Genomic DNA, 19,175 nt, shown 5'->3' with positions numbered 1-19,175 from the left:
AAAAAAAAAAAAAAAAAAAAGGTAGCATGACTATTGCTGTTAAGCAATATTAGCAGAGTGTGGGGAGATCTTATCAAAGCATTTTTATCTGGAGTACCATTGTTCCACATTCCCAGTGGAGCATGGGTGAAAGAAACTTGCATGGGAGGTCCCGGAACCTGAACATATGCATTGGTTTGCCACTGATATGCTAAGTTATCCTGGTTTCTTGGTCTCTTTCTTTAAAAAAAAAAAAAAAAAAAAAAAAAAAATTACAGCATTGTTCTTCCCACCAGGCTCTTAAGATTTCAGTAGCTTCTCAGGTGTGAGAGTGCTTCCTGTATTATCTAATATCATGTGGACCTCCAGTCAAGTGTTTCAGATGCATTACCTGTAAATCACTTTCCTCTAGGTTACTAGCGCAGCTTCCACACTAACTCCTCCAGTCTAACATTGTCCCACTGTGAGTGGTCACTTAGCCCTCAAGGTGCAAGCCCTGCATCCTACTATGTCCTTCCCTGTACCCGGGACTTAGCTGCAGGAACTGTCTTCTCCCTGAATGATGAACTCATGCCTATGTCTTGTAGCTGCTCAATACTCTGCTTGGCTTTTATTGCCTTCCTTCCCACAGGGCACTGAAAAGGTGTTAAAAGATCATTCAGGCATCTACTCCTGGGGTGCCACATTGGGGACAGCCCCCTCACCTGAGCTACAGTCTCCCTGAGTACCCTGAGATGAGATTACCTGTTTACTGTTTTGACAGGAGGGTTCTTCGAGAGAGGGCTATGGACCTGGCTACAGGGCTGTGTGCAGTGAGTGAACGCATTGTTTCTGAAATGAATGGATGAGTCTGAGATACTCTACTGTGTTCTATTCTATCCTTTCTCTAGTGCTTAATGATGGTAAAGCCTAAAATTTTCTTCTCTTGTTTTGTTCTATTATAGATGGCAACATATATCCTGAGACCAGTGATAATTCATTTGATCTGTTTGACTCTACACAGGCAATGGCACCTAAGTCAGGTACAAACTGGGTAAATGTGGCAGTGTGGGTATAGCATTAGGGCTCTTGAAATAGAAGAAAAGGAGGTCTCTGGCATTCCTGGTTGCTTGGCAGTGATTCGTATCTCCGGAAGGTAATCTCCAAGCCACTGACTCCATCCCAGGTGTTAAGCAACTTTAGAGGGTTTAAACTTAAGCTTTAAACGGAACCACTTCAGTGTGGATTTCAGGGTCTCTGGGATCTAGCTTCAGTAGTACTGAACAGTCTTACCTTCTGCAGTGGGATGACCACACATAGGCATCACTGCCTCTAGACTGTGCGTTCAAAGTCTCACATTTTCTAATTTTCACCAGGCTAGGCCGCCCTACTTCCTCAAGACTCAAGAATGTAGGCTTCTCTGTAAAATGCCTGTCCAGCTGCCCCCATTAGAATCAACCAAGTTAAAAAGCAACAGTATATTCTGTCTGCTTAATGCTGGCTGCCTATCCAGTCCAGCCCATGCATCCTCTTCCAGGAAGCCGTCCTTGATTTCTCTCCTTGTTCAGACAGTTGTTTTCCTGTGAGTTCTGGCTCGCTGTCGCTGTGCAATGTGTGTTTATACTTCCTGAATCCTCAGTATTCCCATTAGACCCTGAACTATTGTCATGCAATTGACAGCATGGCTCATCTTGGTAGTCTAGGGTGTACTACAGAGTGAGTGTTGGATAAACATTGCTTAAGTTGACATCAGTCTCTGTCCAGCGTTGGGTAACACAGCTGGAGGCTCAGAACCAGACCCCTTTGCTATTGTGCTCTCTCAGTATAATTCCAGAAACGCAGGTGCCACCCTAAATTGTTCTAACATTTACCACCCTCTCCGTTTGTAGCTTCTGAGACTCCTCTGCTCTCTGGAACTGACGTTGACTCCCTCTCCTGTGACAGTAGCTCTTCTGCCACCAGCCCCCCTTGCATGCCCTGCCTGGTTGCTGACCACCATGTGTGGGCCAGTGAGAGTGGTCACCATATGCTGGGCCTGATTGAGGACTACGATGCCCTCCATAAGCAGATCAGCCGGGGTCAGAGACTGCTTGCCAAAATGGACATTCAAACTCAAGAGGCTCTGAGCCCCGCAAGTCAAAAGCTGTGCTCAAAGGTAACCTGAGTGTAGGGCTGGTGGAGGGAGATGCTTCCTGCTCTCAGAAAGCAGCAGGGGCTCTGACTACATTCTCAGAAAAGTTCCTAATACCCTGGGCTTCTCTAAAGCCCTAAAAGGGAGGAGCTGGGGGCAGTTTGTTGGTGATAGGTGAATAGCATGTTGAGATTGTACCCTGGGTTACTATGACCAGTGCTCAGTGAGGTACTGGACTGCTGTGTGACTTCTCACTTCTCTCCAGTCTCTCAGCCACTCTTTGTCCCTCAGTCCTTTTGTACCCAATCATTCTATCCCTCCACTTACACACTATCTGGGAAGAACTGCCTGCTTGACTCTGTGACTGCTATGGGGCAGTTAGAGGTCTTGACCTTTATGCACACTGTGCCAGAGCTGACAAGGCTGTGTCCTGCCGCACTGAGCTCACATCTACTGGACCATATTGTAATTTCTTACAGCCACTCTGTACAGTCACCTTAAGGTCATCTTCCTGCAGAGGGTGTCTGTGTGTGTGTGTGTGTGTGTGTGTGTGTGTGTGTGTATAAGTATAAGAGAGACAGAGAGAGAGAATTCATATGTAGGTGCACAAAAACATACAAGAGGACAATCTTGTACAGTGTGTGAGAGAGAGAGAGAGAGAGAGAGAGAGAGAGAGAGAGAGAGAGAGAGAGGGAGAGAGAGTTTTTTCTCAGAACAACCCTAGGAAGGATGCAGTATCAGTCCATTGTAGAGATGCTGGAAACTGACTCTTCTCTGTCCTAAATATGCTCTCTGTTGTGACAGTGCTGTCTTTCTGGATAGTGCTAGCCAACTGACTCCACTTTTGTCTGGGCAGCAACTCTGAGGGCTTCTGGTTGCTTGCTGGGCTGGCTTCAGTCAGTCTGCCTACTCTCAGTCACCACTCTCCCTGATATGTCCCACTCTAAACAGTCAGAGCCACAGGGTGCAGTCCCTATTTCCCACCCTCTCTTTCCAGCCTGCTTCTCCTGACTCCTCTGGCTTGGATTCCCCATCCTCTACTTCCCTCTTCTCCCTACCTCATCCTCCTTGTCTCAAGGTGCCTTTTGCCACAGACTTATGTGCCTGACAGACACCACTCATCATGTGTTTGACAGATGCCTCCAAGGCACCAGGTGAGAGATTGTACTAGACGTTTGAGCTTTCGTTAGATATAGCTTCTAGACCCAACTTTTAAGGGTTCTTTCCCTTCCCATGTATATTATGTAGGTATGGTGTGAATGTACATATGTATTGTGTATGTGATCACATGTGTATGCTCACATATATATGTGCAGGTGTATATATGTGTGGTATTGACATCTAGTCCCCATTGCTGTCTGCATTATTTATTGAGGTGGAGTTTCTCAGTTGAACCCAGACCTCACTGATTACTGGTATAAGTAGCTAGTTTGTTTGAAAATCAGGATCCCCTAATTCTCCCTCCTTAGTGCTTGGATGATTGATGGCTACCACACCTGCCTAGCTTTTACATGATTCTTGATCAAACTCTTAACTACATGCTTGCTCAGCAAGCACTTTCTCATCCACTGAATCACTTCCTCAGTTGCTCTGGAGTCTTACCAAAGATATTTGAGTTTCCTGTGGTATTCGCTTTGGCTTTGCTTTTTGTTTTTTACTAAATTTAAGAATCAAATTTGCATTTTATCTTCTACTAGATGATAAACTCCATGAGAGAGGGGATAGTGTATTTAATGGAACATTAAATAGCCAGTACCTTAAACCCTTCAGAGAATAGGTGCTTGGTAAATAATATTGAATAAGTTAGCAGTAATAAGATCAGATCGCTGTTCTTTTCTGATAAAAATCCTTGTTTTGAAAGCTAAAAATTGTAGAAAAGCATAAAAACAAAGTATCTCTTCAAATACCACTTGAAGGTCAGCACTTAAAAGTGTGTGTGTGTGTGTGTGTGTGTGTGTAATATACAAAGGTAAACATTAATGCTCACATACTTTTGGGACACTCATAATTTATCAAATAATAAGAAATAGGGGTTCTTATATACTTTTCCTTTTGAGCCCTTGCCTTTTCAGTGGCTGCCAATAGCTTACTATGGATATAGCATGGGCTGTTCTCTCTTTTACTGTTTGTGGACATGTCAACTGCACAGAGTCATGTTTTGTACAAATCTCTGATGGTGGTATTTTGATTAGGTGTAAAGTGGGTTTCCCGGTTTCAAGGCTATGAAGGTTTTGGGATTCTTGATAAATGTTAGCATGTTATGTTACACTCCAGAGAGCTCATGTCTGTCTTGGTACACCTTTGTCTTTGTAGAGTAATATTCATATTTTTTCTCATTTTGCTATCTAAATAGGTGTGTACTTTTATATTTATCAATTGTAAAGAGAAATGCTTTTCAGTTTCTTCTTCCTCCTCCTCTTTTTTTATCCCTCTTCCTTTGCACCGCAATTTTTCTTTTGTCTTGCCGCTGACACCTCTCCCCATGTGAGTGTACCTCCTGCACAGAGAGGGAGAGGTTTCAAAGGCCCTGATACCATACACCCTCAGTAAGCCAGTCTTGTGCCCTGGGCTTTATTGTTGTCATTTGCTCTGTGGTGGTCTGGATGTTTCTACCATGCTTTAATAGTCATGGTTACTGACTGGGCTAAACTTAACCAAAATTCTCTTCTAACAGTTCACTAGTGTCACGTAACCCCAGCTCCTGCTCATCATGTAGAAACAGGAGCCCTAGTTTAAGGCCTTCTGCTGCCTATTAAATCATGCTTGTCTGTGAGGGATCCCTGTCTCTGTGGCATGTAATGGCCTTGTTATCCTTTGTAGAGTCCACATTCTGTGCCTCTGAACAAGATTCTCTCCAGCATGAACACAGCCAAGCAGATCCTGGAAGAAGCCTCAAGGTTGTTGAAGCTCTTCTGGAGGGTCTCAGTCCCCGCAGATGGCCAGTGTTCCCATCACTGTGAGCAGGTAGGTGATCCCACATGCTCAGAGGCTCAAGTATACCAGAGAGGCCTGTATCTCTGTTCATTCTGAGCAGTCCAGAACTGGCCCACAGTTAATGTGCCCCACCTTGAGGATGTGTCAGAGGGCATGGTACTAGTGTGCTGGAGCCACACTAAGTTCTTGGCCAGAATGGGATCCTGTTCACACTTTGTACGCAGGAAAAATAAGGTTCAGAGTCTGGGTTATGGGGGCTGATTTGAAAGCGTACATATGTGAAGTCTGGGTTTGTTCTTGACTTGATAGGTTTCACATGTCAGCCTGTCCTTAGGGGCCAGCTTGCTATTATTCCTAGAAGTACCTTGCACTTTAGCTGTCACTGTCTGGACCTTCTGATCTATGGATTTTAGTGAAAACTATTTTAACTGAGAGTGAAAGGTCAGGAGCCAGGCAGGTGAAATCTTGTCTTGACTTTTCTTAGTGGAGTTCATGTGTGTTCTGGCACACTGTACAATAGCCTGGCTAATTACAAGCCTCCCTGACAGAGAAGCAAGCTGGAAAAGGGTGTTAGAGCTCTGCTTGTAGCCTAGTGGATATTTCTTACTTCATTTGACCGGATGGACAAATGCTTTCCAAAGGTGATCCAGAAGGCAGAAGGGAAGTCTGTTTGCATTTCAGGTCACTATTTAGTTTTGGCAGCTCTCAGACCTCCAGAACCTGGCAAGGAGGTTGTTTGTACTGAGAGTTCCCGTGACATGAGTGTTGCAGCATGCAGTTTGGATACACTAAGTTCAAGGATGTTCATAATCATTTGTGTGGCATAGGGCAGTCATTCCAAGCCCACTTTTAGTTGGTGGAGCATTGGCTGAAAGGTGAGTGACAATGGGACGGACTACTTGAGCTCTATTCTCACTCTAGCCTCTTCTTTCCCTTAAGCCACAGACTCCTATGTGACACAGACAGTCTCCCTGCAATCTGTGTCCTGTGCCTTTCTGCTGGCTGCCTCTCACCCTCAAGTCTTACATATTACATAAATAGAGAGGGCTCCTTATCACTCTGCCATAACATCATCTTCAATTTCATCATAGCCATTATCACATATTGTAATTATATATTTGTTTGCTTAATACCTATCTCTCTCTGTTTTCCTTTAGGGGCTGTGTCTGTTTTGTTCATGTTTTTTAATGAATGAATGACTAGATGGATGAATGAATAATTTCTTTCCACTCTCCAAAATCAGTGCTTGCTTTAAATTATTTTAAAGGTAACATGTCTGAGCTAAACAATTTACCCTCAGTATAATGTTGTTGCCCTTAGACAGAAGCAGCTGTTTGCTAAGGAGACAGAATCCAGTTTGTGTCTAGTACATGAACACACAAACATACCCACACAAACACACTAAATTTGTAGCCCTCTTGATCTTTTCCACTTGCAAATAAGTCTTGGGACCGTCAGTCTTTGTAGGATTCACTCTTCTTCCTGAAGGTGTCTTGGGTAATTGATTATCTTCATGTCAGTGTTGTAGAACTTCAGAGCTGAGGAAGACCTCAGAGACGTACCAATGTAGTTGCTGGTATACATGGACCCCTGGGTGGTAGAAGTTGCTTCTGGGCACATTTGTTTTTTTTTTTTTTTTTTGTTTTTTTTTTTTTATGCCTGTTCTGCATGTGGCACCTTTTGCTTGGTGTGTGTGAAGCAGACTTCTGAGTTTATAGCAGCAAGCCTAGGTACCTGACAGCCTCCTTTTTTCTCTGTGCTGTTTGTTTGCCTTTATATTTAATAAACCTTCCTCTTCAGCCCCTAGCAAAGCTCTGGAAAGTATACATCGGTTTATCTGAAAAATGTATATGAAGGGTTACCAAATGTAGATATATTCTTAAAACAACAGACTCCTGAGATTGTAAGGGGCTAGCTTGGAGGGGTAGAAGATGATTTTTCTAATCAACACTGGTTTGTAGATTTGACCTTGGGGGTCACATAAAACTTTTCATAATTATAAATAGAATTAATCAAAATGGGGGTAAAGGAGCAATGTCTAAAACTTCATAGCAATGGGAAATCATCCAGTCATACTGTGTATCGCTGGGGACATGGCCAAGGGAGCAGACATGCCAGTGATATACCACACTGGTTTGAAACCTCCCCAAAGCACAAAGTTTTCAGCAGTTTTGTTCGCAGACACTGATGTTAAGATTCTGATATGTTCCTGTTGTAAGATAATTGCAAATTCATTACATTTATTTATTTATTTATTATGTGTGGGCACATGCTTGTGCACTGACATGCATGTGGGAGTCAATGGACAACATACTGAAGTCAGTTCACTCCATCCACCACGTGGAGCCTGAAGCTTAACCTTAGCTTAGCAGCTTTGTAGCAGGTGCTTTCACTTGAGAAGGAAGATAAACAATGTGTAGTTTCATTAGGAACTGAGAGTTCCACTAAAAGAAGAATAACTATGTAATCAGAGAAATGAAAACCATATATAATCCTAAATTTGAATTCTAAACATAAAAATGAACTCACAATGCATTTGCTGTTTTAAAAGTTGACTGAATCACTCCACATAAAAGGCCTTAGAAATAACTGGATTCAGAGCAGCAAGTCCACTAGATAATCCTAAAGCAGGTTCTGACAGCCTCTTTCCAGGGATTGGACCAGAGCTCCTACAGGAAATGGCTTGTTTCTGGTCTCTGCAGAAACATAAGATGAACCTAGAACATATTACATCCTAGTGTGGAAGAAGGAGGTGGATCCTGGACCTGCACCAGAGCATCTCCTGGAAGTTTTTGAGAAATGCAGCTGCCAGAAGATACGTATACCAGCCTGGAGTGTCTGTCAACACTCCCAGGAACTTTGAGAACCACAGATTAAAAGAAAGTAGCTTTTAACAGTGTAGTTCTTGTCTGGATGCTGATTTGAATGGATTATTATTTTTAAAAAAGTCTTGACCTTGGTTATTTTTTAGGGTTTGATAGACTTTGTATAGATTGAGCATTTCTAATACAGGTGCTTTAAAGTCTGGTATTTGGGGTTTTAGGTCTTCAGATTAGTCACACTCAAAAGGACTCAGGAGTTATCTTCACTTTCTAGGTGTGCTAATGCTGTCGCAGGTTCAAAAAACTTTTTAAGTGATGTATACTAAAATATTTTATAGATGAAATGACATGATTAGTTTCAAAATAATTTTGGAGGGAAGCTAAACCAGTGTGTCCTTGAATTGATAGTTACTGGATCCTGGAGGTTCCCATCCAGTTCTGTCAACTTTTGTAGATATTTGAGAATATTCATCCCAAGAAGTAAAGGGATAACCAGGAAAAGAGTAACCTATTCCAGAAGGCAGGCAGAGCACGGATGGTCTGTGTGACCTCTGGGAGAAATGACTTCCAGTTCTGTTTGTTGGTCCTAAGTGCCTACTGGGTACCACACATTCTGCTTACACTAGAATCTTACCCCTTGTTGCAGTCTCTAGGACTTAGATAGTTTTTCTTTTTAAATTTACAAATGGAATATATTTGGGAAATTAGATCAAGGTATCATTATTCATTTTTTTCAAAAAAATAACATATTTTATATTTAATTGATGCAATTATACCTTTTTATGGGACATGCTATGAGGTTCCAATTCATGTGTACAATGTGTAATGGTAAGATCAGGGTGATTGACAAGCCACTGATTATCATTTCCTTGGGTTGACATCATTCAGAATCCTTCCTGTTAGCTGGAATAGGAGCCAACATTTCAGAAAGTTATATGACTTGCCTCAGAATAGTGCGGCTAGGAAGTGGTAGAGCTAGGCTTTAGAATCTTGCTGTCTCAGTGTATTTTTGTCATGAGATAAATAGGAAGATTTAATGCCAGTGGAACAACAGACATAAATATTTAAATTTCCTTGTTTTAAGGGCTAGTTTGATGATGTACAGTGTTAGGCGAGGGCTAGTAAGCAATGGCCTGAAAACTGGAGACTGACACCTGCTCTTCCATAGGCTCTGGTGCGCAGAAGAGAGGAGGAGCTCTTTACTGGTTGGGGTCATTGCTGGCATCTATCATGACATGTCTTCCTAAGCTCCCAGTAGGGAGGGAGTGTTAGTTAATTTGTTAAATTAGCATTTTAGCTTTAAAGACTATATGAATAGGGCTAGGGAGATGGCTCAGTACTGTGGAAACACCCATGTCAAATCTGGGCCTAAAACTGTACATCTGTGACCCCAGCATTATAGGAAGGGGTAGTGGCAGAATTCAGTGGCTACCTATTCGAACCAATGAGCTTCATGGCCAGTGAGATAACCTTGCCTCAAAAACTAAGATGCAGAGCAATGAAGAAAAACACCCAGTGCTATCTGACCTCTGCATGTATGTTCACACAGGTACACACATGAATATGTATGACACACATATGTACATACACACACACACACACACACACACACACACATACAATACCTTTTCAGACAGCCTGAAGTCATATCCCTTGGAAATACTGACATTAATTCTTTATGCTATATCAAGATAGATGGATAGATAGATAGATAGATACGATAGGCTGTCTAGTTTTGCAAACAGTTGTTAGTTTTGGTTCCTTAGTTATTAATTATAATTATCTATCAATGAAGCCCTGAAACATCATTTTAGCTGCATAATTACTCCTTCCTGTGTAAGCTCTATGCTGAGCTTACTATAGAAAGAGCAAAGGGATGAACCGGGCAAGCTAGTAAAGGCCCATCCTCCCCTACTACTGCCTTCCTGTCTTCCACCATACCCTTTGAATCCCATTTCACTATAGTGTGAAAGATGAGCCAGGGGTTGCTATTTCAGTCTCACAGATGCAGGACTGTAGGGTAGCTTTGTCCTAGGATGTGTGGCGTATGAAGTCATGAGTATTCATGGGCTCCCAGCCTGTACTAGAGAATCAAAGCAAACCTAATGATGAAATTAGGGTCCATTTTGAAGAAGCACTGAAGCCTTTGTATTTGACATGATTGGTAATCTTAAAAGGAAGTTAAGGTGGGGAATCAAAAAACGATAACTACCTTAAACATTTTAGTTTAACTAAAAACAGATAAATATACATTCATTTGCCATTTTTTTGATGTAGGGCCAGGCCTTTTCTTTGAATGTAGATCTTCTGATTGGAGTTCCACATTTTCTTTCTTTCTTTCACAAACCACATCCATAATGTATTTCTGTCACTACCAATATCTGTTTCTTTAAGATGAAGAAGAAACTTAAGGCACTTGCAGAGCAATCTGAATATAGAATTCTTATACACTGTTCCTCCTACATCTTTTACAGTTGTCTCGCCCACACCTAATTTGCCAGCAAAGTGTTTTGCAGTGACTTGCTTTTGTCTGGTCTCCGATAAAGCATATGTTAGTTTCTGTACAGCTAGCTTCTGTCCATACATGTGGCTCAAAGGTCAACTTACTATGTAATTAGATTCTGATATTTATTGAAAGCACAGATACTGTAAACAAGTCTGGAAACAAACTAGGAAAGATACTATGTGAACTGCCGACTTAACTGTGTCTCTTCTTGGTAGCCACGCGAAAAGGGGTGTCCATAGTTTGGAGCCAGTTCAGGGAGTCTGTGCTGTGCCATGTCACAGGATGGTAGATTTGGCATCCACACTCCACTATGGAAAAAAAAAATCAAAATTGGTCTGCACTTGCCGAGTATTGTTGTGCTAAGAGTAAAGCATTAGAAAAAAATTGAATCAGCATTATGACTTCTGTTAACAAAAAGGAACTACAGAAATTTAAAACTCATCATTAATGTTTGGTTACCACATCAATATATGTTTATAGCTGTAGGGATCTGTGTTTTCCTTTTATGAAACAGAAGTGCCTCAAATATAGCATTCAGTCTGTTGATTTGAGCTCTTTCTTTCACTAATTATAATCATCTTTTGAAATCAATGAATAGATCTCTACAGCATCCTTTTTAATAGCTGCACAATTCTGTTTTTTTTCCCCAATGTAAATACCACAATTCATTTATTTAGATTGATATGAAACAGCTCAGTTTGTTTATTCTTGCCACTGACAATGCCAAGGTGAGTGCCCATGAAGAAAGACATCTTCCTGTGCTGATGTGATTGTTCCTGGGGGTAGATGCACAGAATGGCAAAGTCAGAGAGATACATGCATTTATAGTTTAGGAGATTTTGCATCCTCACTGGGCCATAACCATCCCAAGCGCTACCACAGTCCTGACAGTTTTCCTACTCACCCTGGATTTTATCCAGTTTTCCTAATGCAGTGTGCAAAAAAGGGCTGCTGGCTTATTCAGATATTATGCTAGTGAAGTTGAGCATCTTTTAATATTATTTTTAGTTCTTTCTGTATAATTTAGTGTTTTATATTATTATATTTTTATAATTCTTTTTTCTTTAGATTGGAGAAATGAAGGCAGAGATCACCAAACTACATAAAAAGTTGTTTGAACAAGAAAAGAAGCTGCAAAACACTGCAAAACTTCTGCAGCAGAAAAGGCACCAGGAGAAAGTCATCTGTGATCAGTGTGAGTGAGAAGCAGTGGGTGGCTGCCATGGCTGAGCACTGCCTACCTCTGTGGTCAGGACTGGCAATGCAGCCATGGTTTACGCTCTTTATAGTCCAGGTTTCTTAGACCATGCCACCTTCTCTAGGGTTTCTCTTCCTGTTTCATCCCTTTTGAAATATACAGTCAGTTCTGCCAGGAATGTCCTCTCGCGGGGTGGCAGATTGTGCATTTTAGGAGCATGGTGGGTGTTCTAGAGGAAGGACCCCCTGAGATGGTTCTGAAACGAGTAGACAATGTCATCTGGAAGATGGAATGGTGGTCTAGGACAGAACCTGCAAGATGAAAGGGAGCACTACTTAAAGTCAGTGCTGAATCTAACCCAGTCATGTCAGACACTTTCAACTGCTGTGTTCCTTATGTTCAAACCTGCAGCATTCCTCACCAGTATGTAGACACAAGTAGCTTCCACCAGGCTCTCCAACAGCTCAGCCCTGACTTTGCCCATTCTCTCAACCCGTTAGGTTGCCTATCTTAGGAGTATCACCAGTTACCATCCTTTTTCTACTACTACAGCCCTGGGCTGCTCTCTGAGCAGCATTTCTTATAGGCATAGGGCATTGATTATTGATAAGTAGGTGGTCTCATTAGCTGCCCTCTGAGAACCTTCTGAAAAAGACTGAGATTAGTAAGGGTTGGAACTGAAAATGAATGAAATTCAGTTCTGACCAGGTCCTGGGCTCCTGTCCTGTGTATTTTTCACAGACTCTGAGGATAGAGGAATGGTAGTTTCTATCATCAAGGACCCTGGACTTTTTGAGGGGTTGGGGGGTAGGGCATAAAGCTTCAGGGTTACCAACTGAGGTCTGCTGGGGAAGCATGAAGGTGGTGTGAGACTTGGGTCCAAGTATAAATCTAATTGTCCCTGATGGATGTCAGTCAGACAGCAGAAGATCAGGAACAGGATTCCTTGGCATACCTACCTCGATAAGCAAAAGAGAAGTGAGTGTGTTCCAGCATGCTGAAAACATGTCAAGGCTTTCACTTGAGCAGCAGTGTGTATTACTTAGTTTTCTTGTGGACAGTCCCTAACAGAAACAACTTAAGGAAGATTAGATTTGTTTTGGCTCACAGTTTAGAGGGAATGAAGTCATTTTGGTGGGGACATGGTAGTAGGATGAAGTGGGAATAGCAGGAAGATAGCTAGGCACATGTGACAGGCAAAATACAGACAAGATTAGAGGAACCAAGCTATTATCCTCAAGGCCTGTTCCCAGTGGCCTAGTCATACCAGCCAGGCCTTACTTTACAACTTCTCCAAATAGTTGCAGCAGTTAGGAATTGAGTGTTCAAACATGGGAGTCCATAGGGAACATTTATGTCCAAGTCTTTGCAAAGGGAAAATGGGACAAAGATCCTGTGGGCTGGGCTCAAGGAGGAGTAGAGCAGGGTTTGCTGTGGTTTATCAGCTATCACATGACAGAGCATAGAAGGGTCCTGTTGCTTGGGAGATCTATGACAGTTCCTCCAGCATGCAGGGCTGTGGTGGACTAAAAGGCAGGTAACTGCCCAACAGTCAGGTTATTGTTGATTTGGTTGAGAGACTTATGTCACCTATGGAAAAAAAGGAGCCCTTAGAGATGTGGGTGACAGTGACTGTTGCTGGCTTGCTCAGGTGCTATGGAGCATTTGGGCCAGACTCCAGGGAAGCAGGAGGTGGAGCTTCACACAGCCTGAGTCCAGACGTTAGGACTCTGGCACAGGCTCCCTCCTGAACAGCCATAAGCCTCCTGCTTCTGATTCTGGTTTGGGATGAGGAATTTCAGGAGCCAGCAGAATTCAGCTCAGGTGGTGACTCTACTGTGGCAAGTGATGCCGTGCCGAATCCTGGGTCAGTGTGTAAGACTAGGAATGTATCCAGGTCTCTGCTTTAACCTCCTATGTGACATGCATTAAGTGGCTCTGACTCTGAGTTTTAGGTTCCTCCTCTCTAAACAGAGATAGCAATTTCAAGCACAGTTGGCCACAGTGGCCAGGGTAACGGTTACAATTACATCTGTAGAATTTAGAGAGTGGCACCAGCAATGTCAGGGACAGAACAGGTGCCCCATAGATGCTGGTTGTTTGCCCTTTTCAGTCATTTGGATTCATGGAATTGGTTCAGTGTTGCCATCAGTATCTGATAGGCCTGGTTTGGAGCTGCCCTGACCAAGGGCAGGGTGAGGGTCTTGACCCAGATTAGCTGGCATGGGTCTGGCCTGTGATTCCTCTATACCCAGTCCTGCCTCTTATTTCATTGAGCTAAGTTCCTAAGCCCTCCAAACTGCCAACTCTTCCTGGTTTTGAAGTGACAGAATGACATTGATATGGTATCCTCTACCCTCCCATTTCTCCACATGGTGAGGGGGATGAGAAAGATCCAGGGATTGCCCCTCAGTGGTTGGTCTGACACTACCTCCTCTCAGAAGCTGCAGGAGAGAGCAGGAAAAGGGTGAGACATGGGAACTCACGGGTCTCATAGCCTGGCACTCCCCACTTCACTTGTGTGCCTCAGGTCCTCCTTTGCCAAGTAAGAGCAGTAATCCTGCCTTGTGGGGCTGGGGTCTTCCGTGAGTCAGTACAGGTCCTATGGGCAGTGGACATTTTCCTTTCCAGTCTCTGGTAGGTGGGAGGGCCCTAGGCTGAGGTGGCCCATGTATGTGCCTTGTCTCTACACTCAGGTCAGTCTGATTTGGGATGTATTCTTTACCGCTCTGAACCTTGTCTTCTCATCACAGCAGGAATTTCTGAATGTTGGAACATGGGTGGTGTACCTGTTTAGATGTAAGAGAGACTTCAAAACCTGGGCCAGGGATCCTCAGCGGTTGTGCTAAGCTTAACTCATTGGGTACAGCCAATGGTCTTTCAAGATTATTTTTAACCTCCATGTCATGACAACCTTTTCTGGGTCACAGGCCCCTTGGTGGATCTTAAGACAGTAAGATAGTCTGTGCCTAGAAAGACTCACAAATTCTATCTTCACCAGATATGCTGGGTCTGGTATATTGGACTTCCTAGGGCGCATTGTGGACCCTGCAGCCAGGAGTAGGGTGGAGACAGAGGCAGAGAATACCTGTGAAATCGTTTTTACTCAGACAAAAAATGAAGCTCACTATGTCTGTTAACCTCTCTGCCTCCAGATGGAATTTTTTTGTGAAACAAAAAAAAAAAAAAAATATTTCCCCCAGGCAACTACAGAACAGTTTTTTCTGAGTAGGCAGGCAGTGGACCACGTGCTTGGGTGAGTCACAGTGAATCTCTGCAAGCACGAGCCAAGGGGATTCTGGTGATCCGGAAACTCCTTGGTCCTCACCAGGTCCTAGCTAGAATGAATTCATTTTTTTTTTTTTTTTTTTTTTTTTTTTTTTTCCTTTGAGCCCAAGCTAGCCTCAAACTCATGGCAGTCCTCTTGCTTCTCAGCATCACAAGTTCTGCCTCTAGAGTCCTAATTTGGCTCAGAAATCTGACATGTCTCTCACTGTTTTAGTCTTTGCTAGACAAGATGAAACTATGGAAAAAAACCACCTTTGTGCATGGTTGCTCCTAGTGATAGGCACTCCTGTTCTCAAATTCTGGCACAGCTTGTGTCAGTGTGCAGGGACCTCTAAACTCACCCATTCACCCACTCCTGTTTAGAGAGAACACAGCTTGCCTAGGGAACCTTGCTGAACTATTCCACCAGCTGAGGGGTAGGGGGAAACAAAAATGCCTTGAATTAGCTCTCCCAGGATACCAGAAGTGTGCCTGAAGAAAGGCTGTGTAAAACGCTGCTTTCATGGGACTTCCCTGAACACTTGACATGGGCCTCTAAGTGTGGGCTTGTTTCCCACTCTCCTTCCTGGAGGGGTCAGGACACCAAAGGAAGCCAGTCACTGTCAGATCCTGCCCTCTATACTGCTCAGTGCCATCATCCTTCCCAATTACAGATGGTGATCCAGGTGGTCATGCAGAGCCTGACATTGCCTCTGAAACATACCATTCATGCTCTTCCTTTTGGTTCTCAGTGAGGACTTGAAGTGTTGTTCGTGGCCCACCCTACTTGATGACATTATTTGTCACTGGCGGTTGAAAAGGGGCAAGTGAGGCTTTCATACTTCTCTGGTCTCAATGGTTCATGGCTGTTGTGTTGGTTACCTGATTCTGTGACAAAATGCCTGAGAGACACAATATAAAGGAGGAAGAGTTTGTTTTGGCTCATGGTGGAGTATGGTCCATTATGTTGGGGCAGGCATACAGGAGCAGCAATGTCTAGGGTAGTGGAAGCTTACAGCTCAGTTATGTCTCAGTGGATCAGAAAATCTAGTGTTGGCCAGAGCCAAAGTTGGCACCAGAAGCCCACTTTGCTAGCTAGGTCACAGTTGCAGAGGTTTCTTAAGCCTCTATGATGATCATCTCTAATTGTAAATGTGACATAACCTAAAGTCACATAGCAAGAGTCTTAGTAGGGAATTGTCTACATTGAATTGGTCTGTAGATGTGTCTGAAGGGGCTGTCTTACTAAAGTTGATTGATGTGGAAAGATCAGCCATTCCCTAGGGGCAGGGGATTCTGAACTGGGAGGAGCAGAAAAATTGAATTGAACACAAGCAAGCAAGCTAGCAGCATGCATGCTTCTCTGCTCTTGACTGTGGATGTGATATGACCAGCTGTTTCAAGCTTCTGCCTTGACATCTACAGTGATTAACTGTAACCTAGAATTGTGAGCTAACGTAAACACTTCTCAGTGTTGCTTTTTGCCAGAATATTTTATCACAGCAGCATAAATGACACTAGGACACTCTCCAAAATAGCACCATCAGAGGGGCATGTATTCAAGCATGAACCTGTTGCAGACCCTTCAAAAGTTGTCCAGTTGTCTGAATCTAGGCTTCCCCCTCACTAGCTTAGTTTTCATTCTACTCTTCTGAGATATGTGGCTCTAATTGTTCCCCTCTTTGCTTTCTCCTCAGTGGTCATCACCCACCAAGTCCTTCAGAAGGCCAGACGAAACCTGGAGGTAGTGGCCCCTGAGTTGTTTGCACTGAAAGCTTTGGGTAACTAGGGGTTGGGGATGTTAGACTGTCTTCTTTTGAAGAATAAGGTTGAAGGTGTGATCAAGGGTTACAGCTTCCACAAGCAGCTATAGTTTCTGCTGGAAGTGCATGAAAAGTTCCATTCTCTCACACCTGTCCTCAGTAGACACTCTGATTCCTTTTTCAGTGCTGTTTCTCTAAAGAGAAACAGCAAACAGCAGCCCACACAGAGGCATGTGTGCAGTCTTTCTGGAATGGATGGATGGATGGATGGATGGATGGATGGATGGATGGATGGATGGATGAATACAGTATGTGCTCATGTCATTTGTTCTGATGTTTACTAATCAAACTGTCTGTGAAAGAAGTTTTGAAATAGAACCTTGCCTTACTCTGTCAGGGGTTTTAGTTCAGATACTCCATGACCTAATATCTCGCCCCCCCCCTTTTCCTTTTCCTAGAGAAGGACTAGGACTGCCCATCCGGGAACATCCAGCCCCAGTAGACCGGGCTCATGAAGAGAGCTTTCAGCTAATAAAGCTTATGATTCTAAGATCACCTGCCTCTGTCCTCACTGTGGCTCCTGATGGTGAATGAAGCAGGTCACAGAAAGTGTGGTGTTGTGATTTCTGTCTGAAAGTTATTGGCTTGAGGCTGTTGTCTCAAAGGTTCCATTGCTCTCCAGTCAGGTGCCAGAATGGCCGTGAGCTCTGGATGCTGTGATCTGGAGCACCTTGCATGCTGGGGCACTTCACATCCATCCTCAGACCCGAGAACTCATTTCTCAACCAGCACTACAATTAGGGTATTCTTACATAATGCATCCAGTTTCAAATGCATGATGCATGTGTGCTGGGTGCAGCCTCACCCCATGTCATGCACTCTTACCTCAGTGTGTTGGGAAGCACATGGCCCTCAGATCTCATGTACATCTAAGCCAGCTCCAATATCCAGACAATAAAGCAGGTCCATGTGGGGTTGTCTTGGCACTGTGGCTCTACAGGCAGGTCCTTAGTGCCTAACAGCTTGACCTAGAGCCATCTTCTAGGCTAGAGCTGTTTCACATTTAGGAAATAGAACAAAGCCTGGAGCTGGGACTTGGCTTTTGCACTGCTCTTTCTGTCCATATTGCTGCCTGGTACACTTGCTGTAGCCCTGTCACTAATTTTCATGTTTAACTGTTTCTAGCCTTGTCTTGAGCTGCATGGGTCCTGAGCATTAAACAAAGCCTGGCTTAGCTCTGGTTGCAGCTGACTTTTCTTTCAAGTGGAATCCCTCATGCTGACATGTTGCTTCTTATCATCCTCCATCCTCCACCTTGCCTGTTACCTCATTTCTTCTGCTCTGACCTCTGGGAGGTCCTTTTTCTGCTGGGGTCCCTCTTCCATTGCCCATTTCTAGGCTCCTTTTTAGTCTTTGATTCCCTTTTCTTGAATCTTCTCCTTCCTTTCTCTAAAGCAGACAAGGTGCAGAGATAAACTGTTCATCTGACCAGGCACTTCCCTCCCTGCCCTGATGGCAGCTTTCCACTGCCCTCTGCTTTCAGACCAGGCCCTGGGAAGGGATCACAAGGCCCCCAAGTCTGGCTGATGCCACTCTTCCCCCTCTCTCTCCACCACTCTCTCCCGTTACCTCCCTCCCTTTTTTCCTCTCCCTCCCCTCCCTCTTCTCTCCTTTCCCTTCCCATCCCCCCACACAAACACATACACACACACACAGAGAGAGAGAGAGAGAGAGAGAGAGAGAGAGAGAGAGTTGCTGGCTGTTCTGGTAGTTGGAATGGCCTTTCTTCGCTTCCTTCCAGACTCCATACTGCCTTCCCTGCTGCCCCATAGCTACCCACCAAGGCAACTGTCAGGGGCCTCAACTGCTTAGCTAGAGGAGAGCTGAAGCCCACGTACCTGCTCTCTGCCTCCATCTGCTCAGTGGGGCCAGCCTCTTCTGCATGGGCTCCTGTCATCTGTGTTCCCTTCTGTACAGCTGCATCATTTTCTGATATGCCAGTATATGAAAAACAGATGTAGGCACTGCTTCGTGTGGGGTTCCTTTCTCTACAAGTCACCCCTCTTCCTGAGAAGCTTGTCTACTGAGGAAAGCATCAGACCTGGCTTCTAGTCCCCAGCTCCAGGTGCACGTGTGACAGTGGTTTGGTGCAGGCTCATGGGGAACACCAGGCCAGGCCTATGACAAGCCTGGGTTAGGTGTATCTCCCGTGAACAAAACTACCCTGCTTGGAGTAGGCTTAGCTCATTGTGGGTGGGGGCATTGGCAAGAGCATGAGCTTGAGGTTTGTAACCTCTGGCCACTAAACCCGGGGTGCCTGGGAGGAGAGCCTGCAGGGTACAATAGCTGGGAGCCCAGGAATACCTCACTTTCAGGTCTCCCACAGTCTTTCATCAACGCATTGCCCAAAGTGACTGTGATGTTATTCTGTAGCCTAAAATACTCCCAGACTTGGGCTAGGGGAGGCTCTTCCTAGTCTGGGAGGTGGGGGAGCATGCTGGTTTGTTTTGGCTGGATGAGGGCCAAGAACAAACTGCAAATAAGGACAGTTTGGACCTTGGAAAATGCTCTATTGTCCCTGGTGAGTTAATTTTAC

At 44.1% G+C, this 19,175-nt stretch overlaps 1 protein-coding gene across 3 annotated transcripts in view; it reads left to right on the top strand.

The window, feature by feature from the left end:
• Cdk5rap2 (CDK5 regulatory subunit associated protein 2) overlaps nucleotides 1-17,132 on the top strand; it is a 179,723-nt gene extending 162,591 nt beyond the window's left edge. For 2 of the 3 annotated variants that reach the window (XM_051188037.1, XM_051188035.1), the window contains 6 exons: nucleotides 924-1,001; nucleotides 1,848-2,113; nucleotides 4,910-5,053; nucleotides 11,420-11,546; nucleotides 16,514-16,560; nucleotides 17,038-17,132. In XM_051188037.1, the coding sequence (XP_051043994.1) occupies nucleotides 924-1,001; nucleotides 1,848-2,113; nucleotides 4,910-5,053; nucleotides 11,420-11,546; nucleotides 16,514-16,560; nucleotides 17,038-17,094 (719 nt within the window). In that variant the 3' untranslated portion in view covers nucleotides 17,095-17,132. The remainder of the gene's footprint in view (nucleotides 1-923; nucleotides 1,002-1,847; nucleotides 2,114-4,909; nucleotides 5,054-11,419; nucleotides 11,547-16,513; nucleotides 16,561-17,037) is intronic. The other variant, XM_051188036.1, reaches the window with a different exon arrangement.
• Nucleotides 17,133-19,175: the final 2,043 nt, after the last annotated feature.

The sequence above is a fragment of the Phodopus roborovskii genome, unplaced genomic scaffold, assembly GCF_943737965.1.
Source record: "Phodopus roborovskii unplaced genomic scaffold, PHOROB, whole genome shotgun sequence".
Taxonomy (NCBI): Eukaryota; Metazoa; Chordata; class Mammalia; order Rodentia; family Cricetidae; genus Phodopus; species Phodopus roborovskii.
This window is presented reverse-complemented; position numbering and strand designations above follow the sequence as displayed.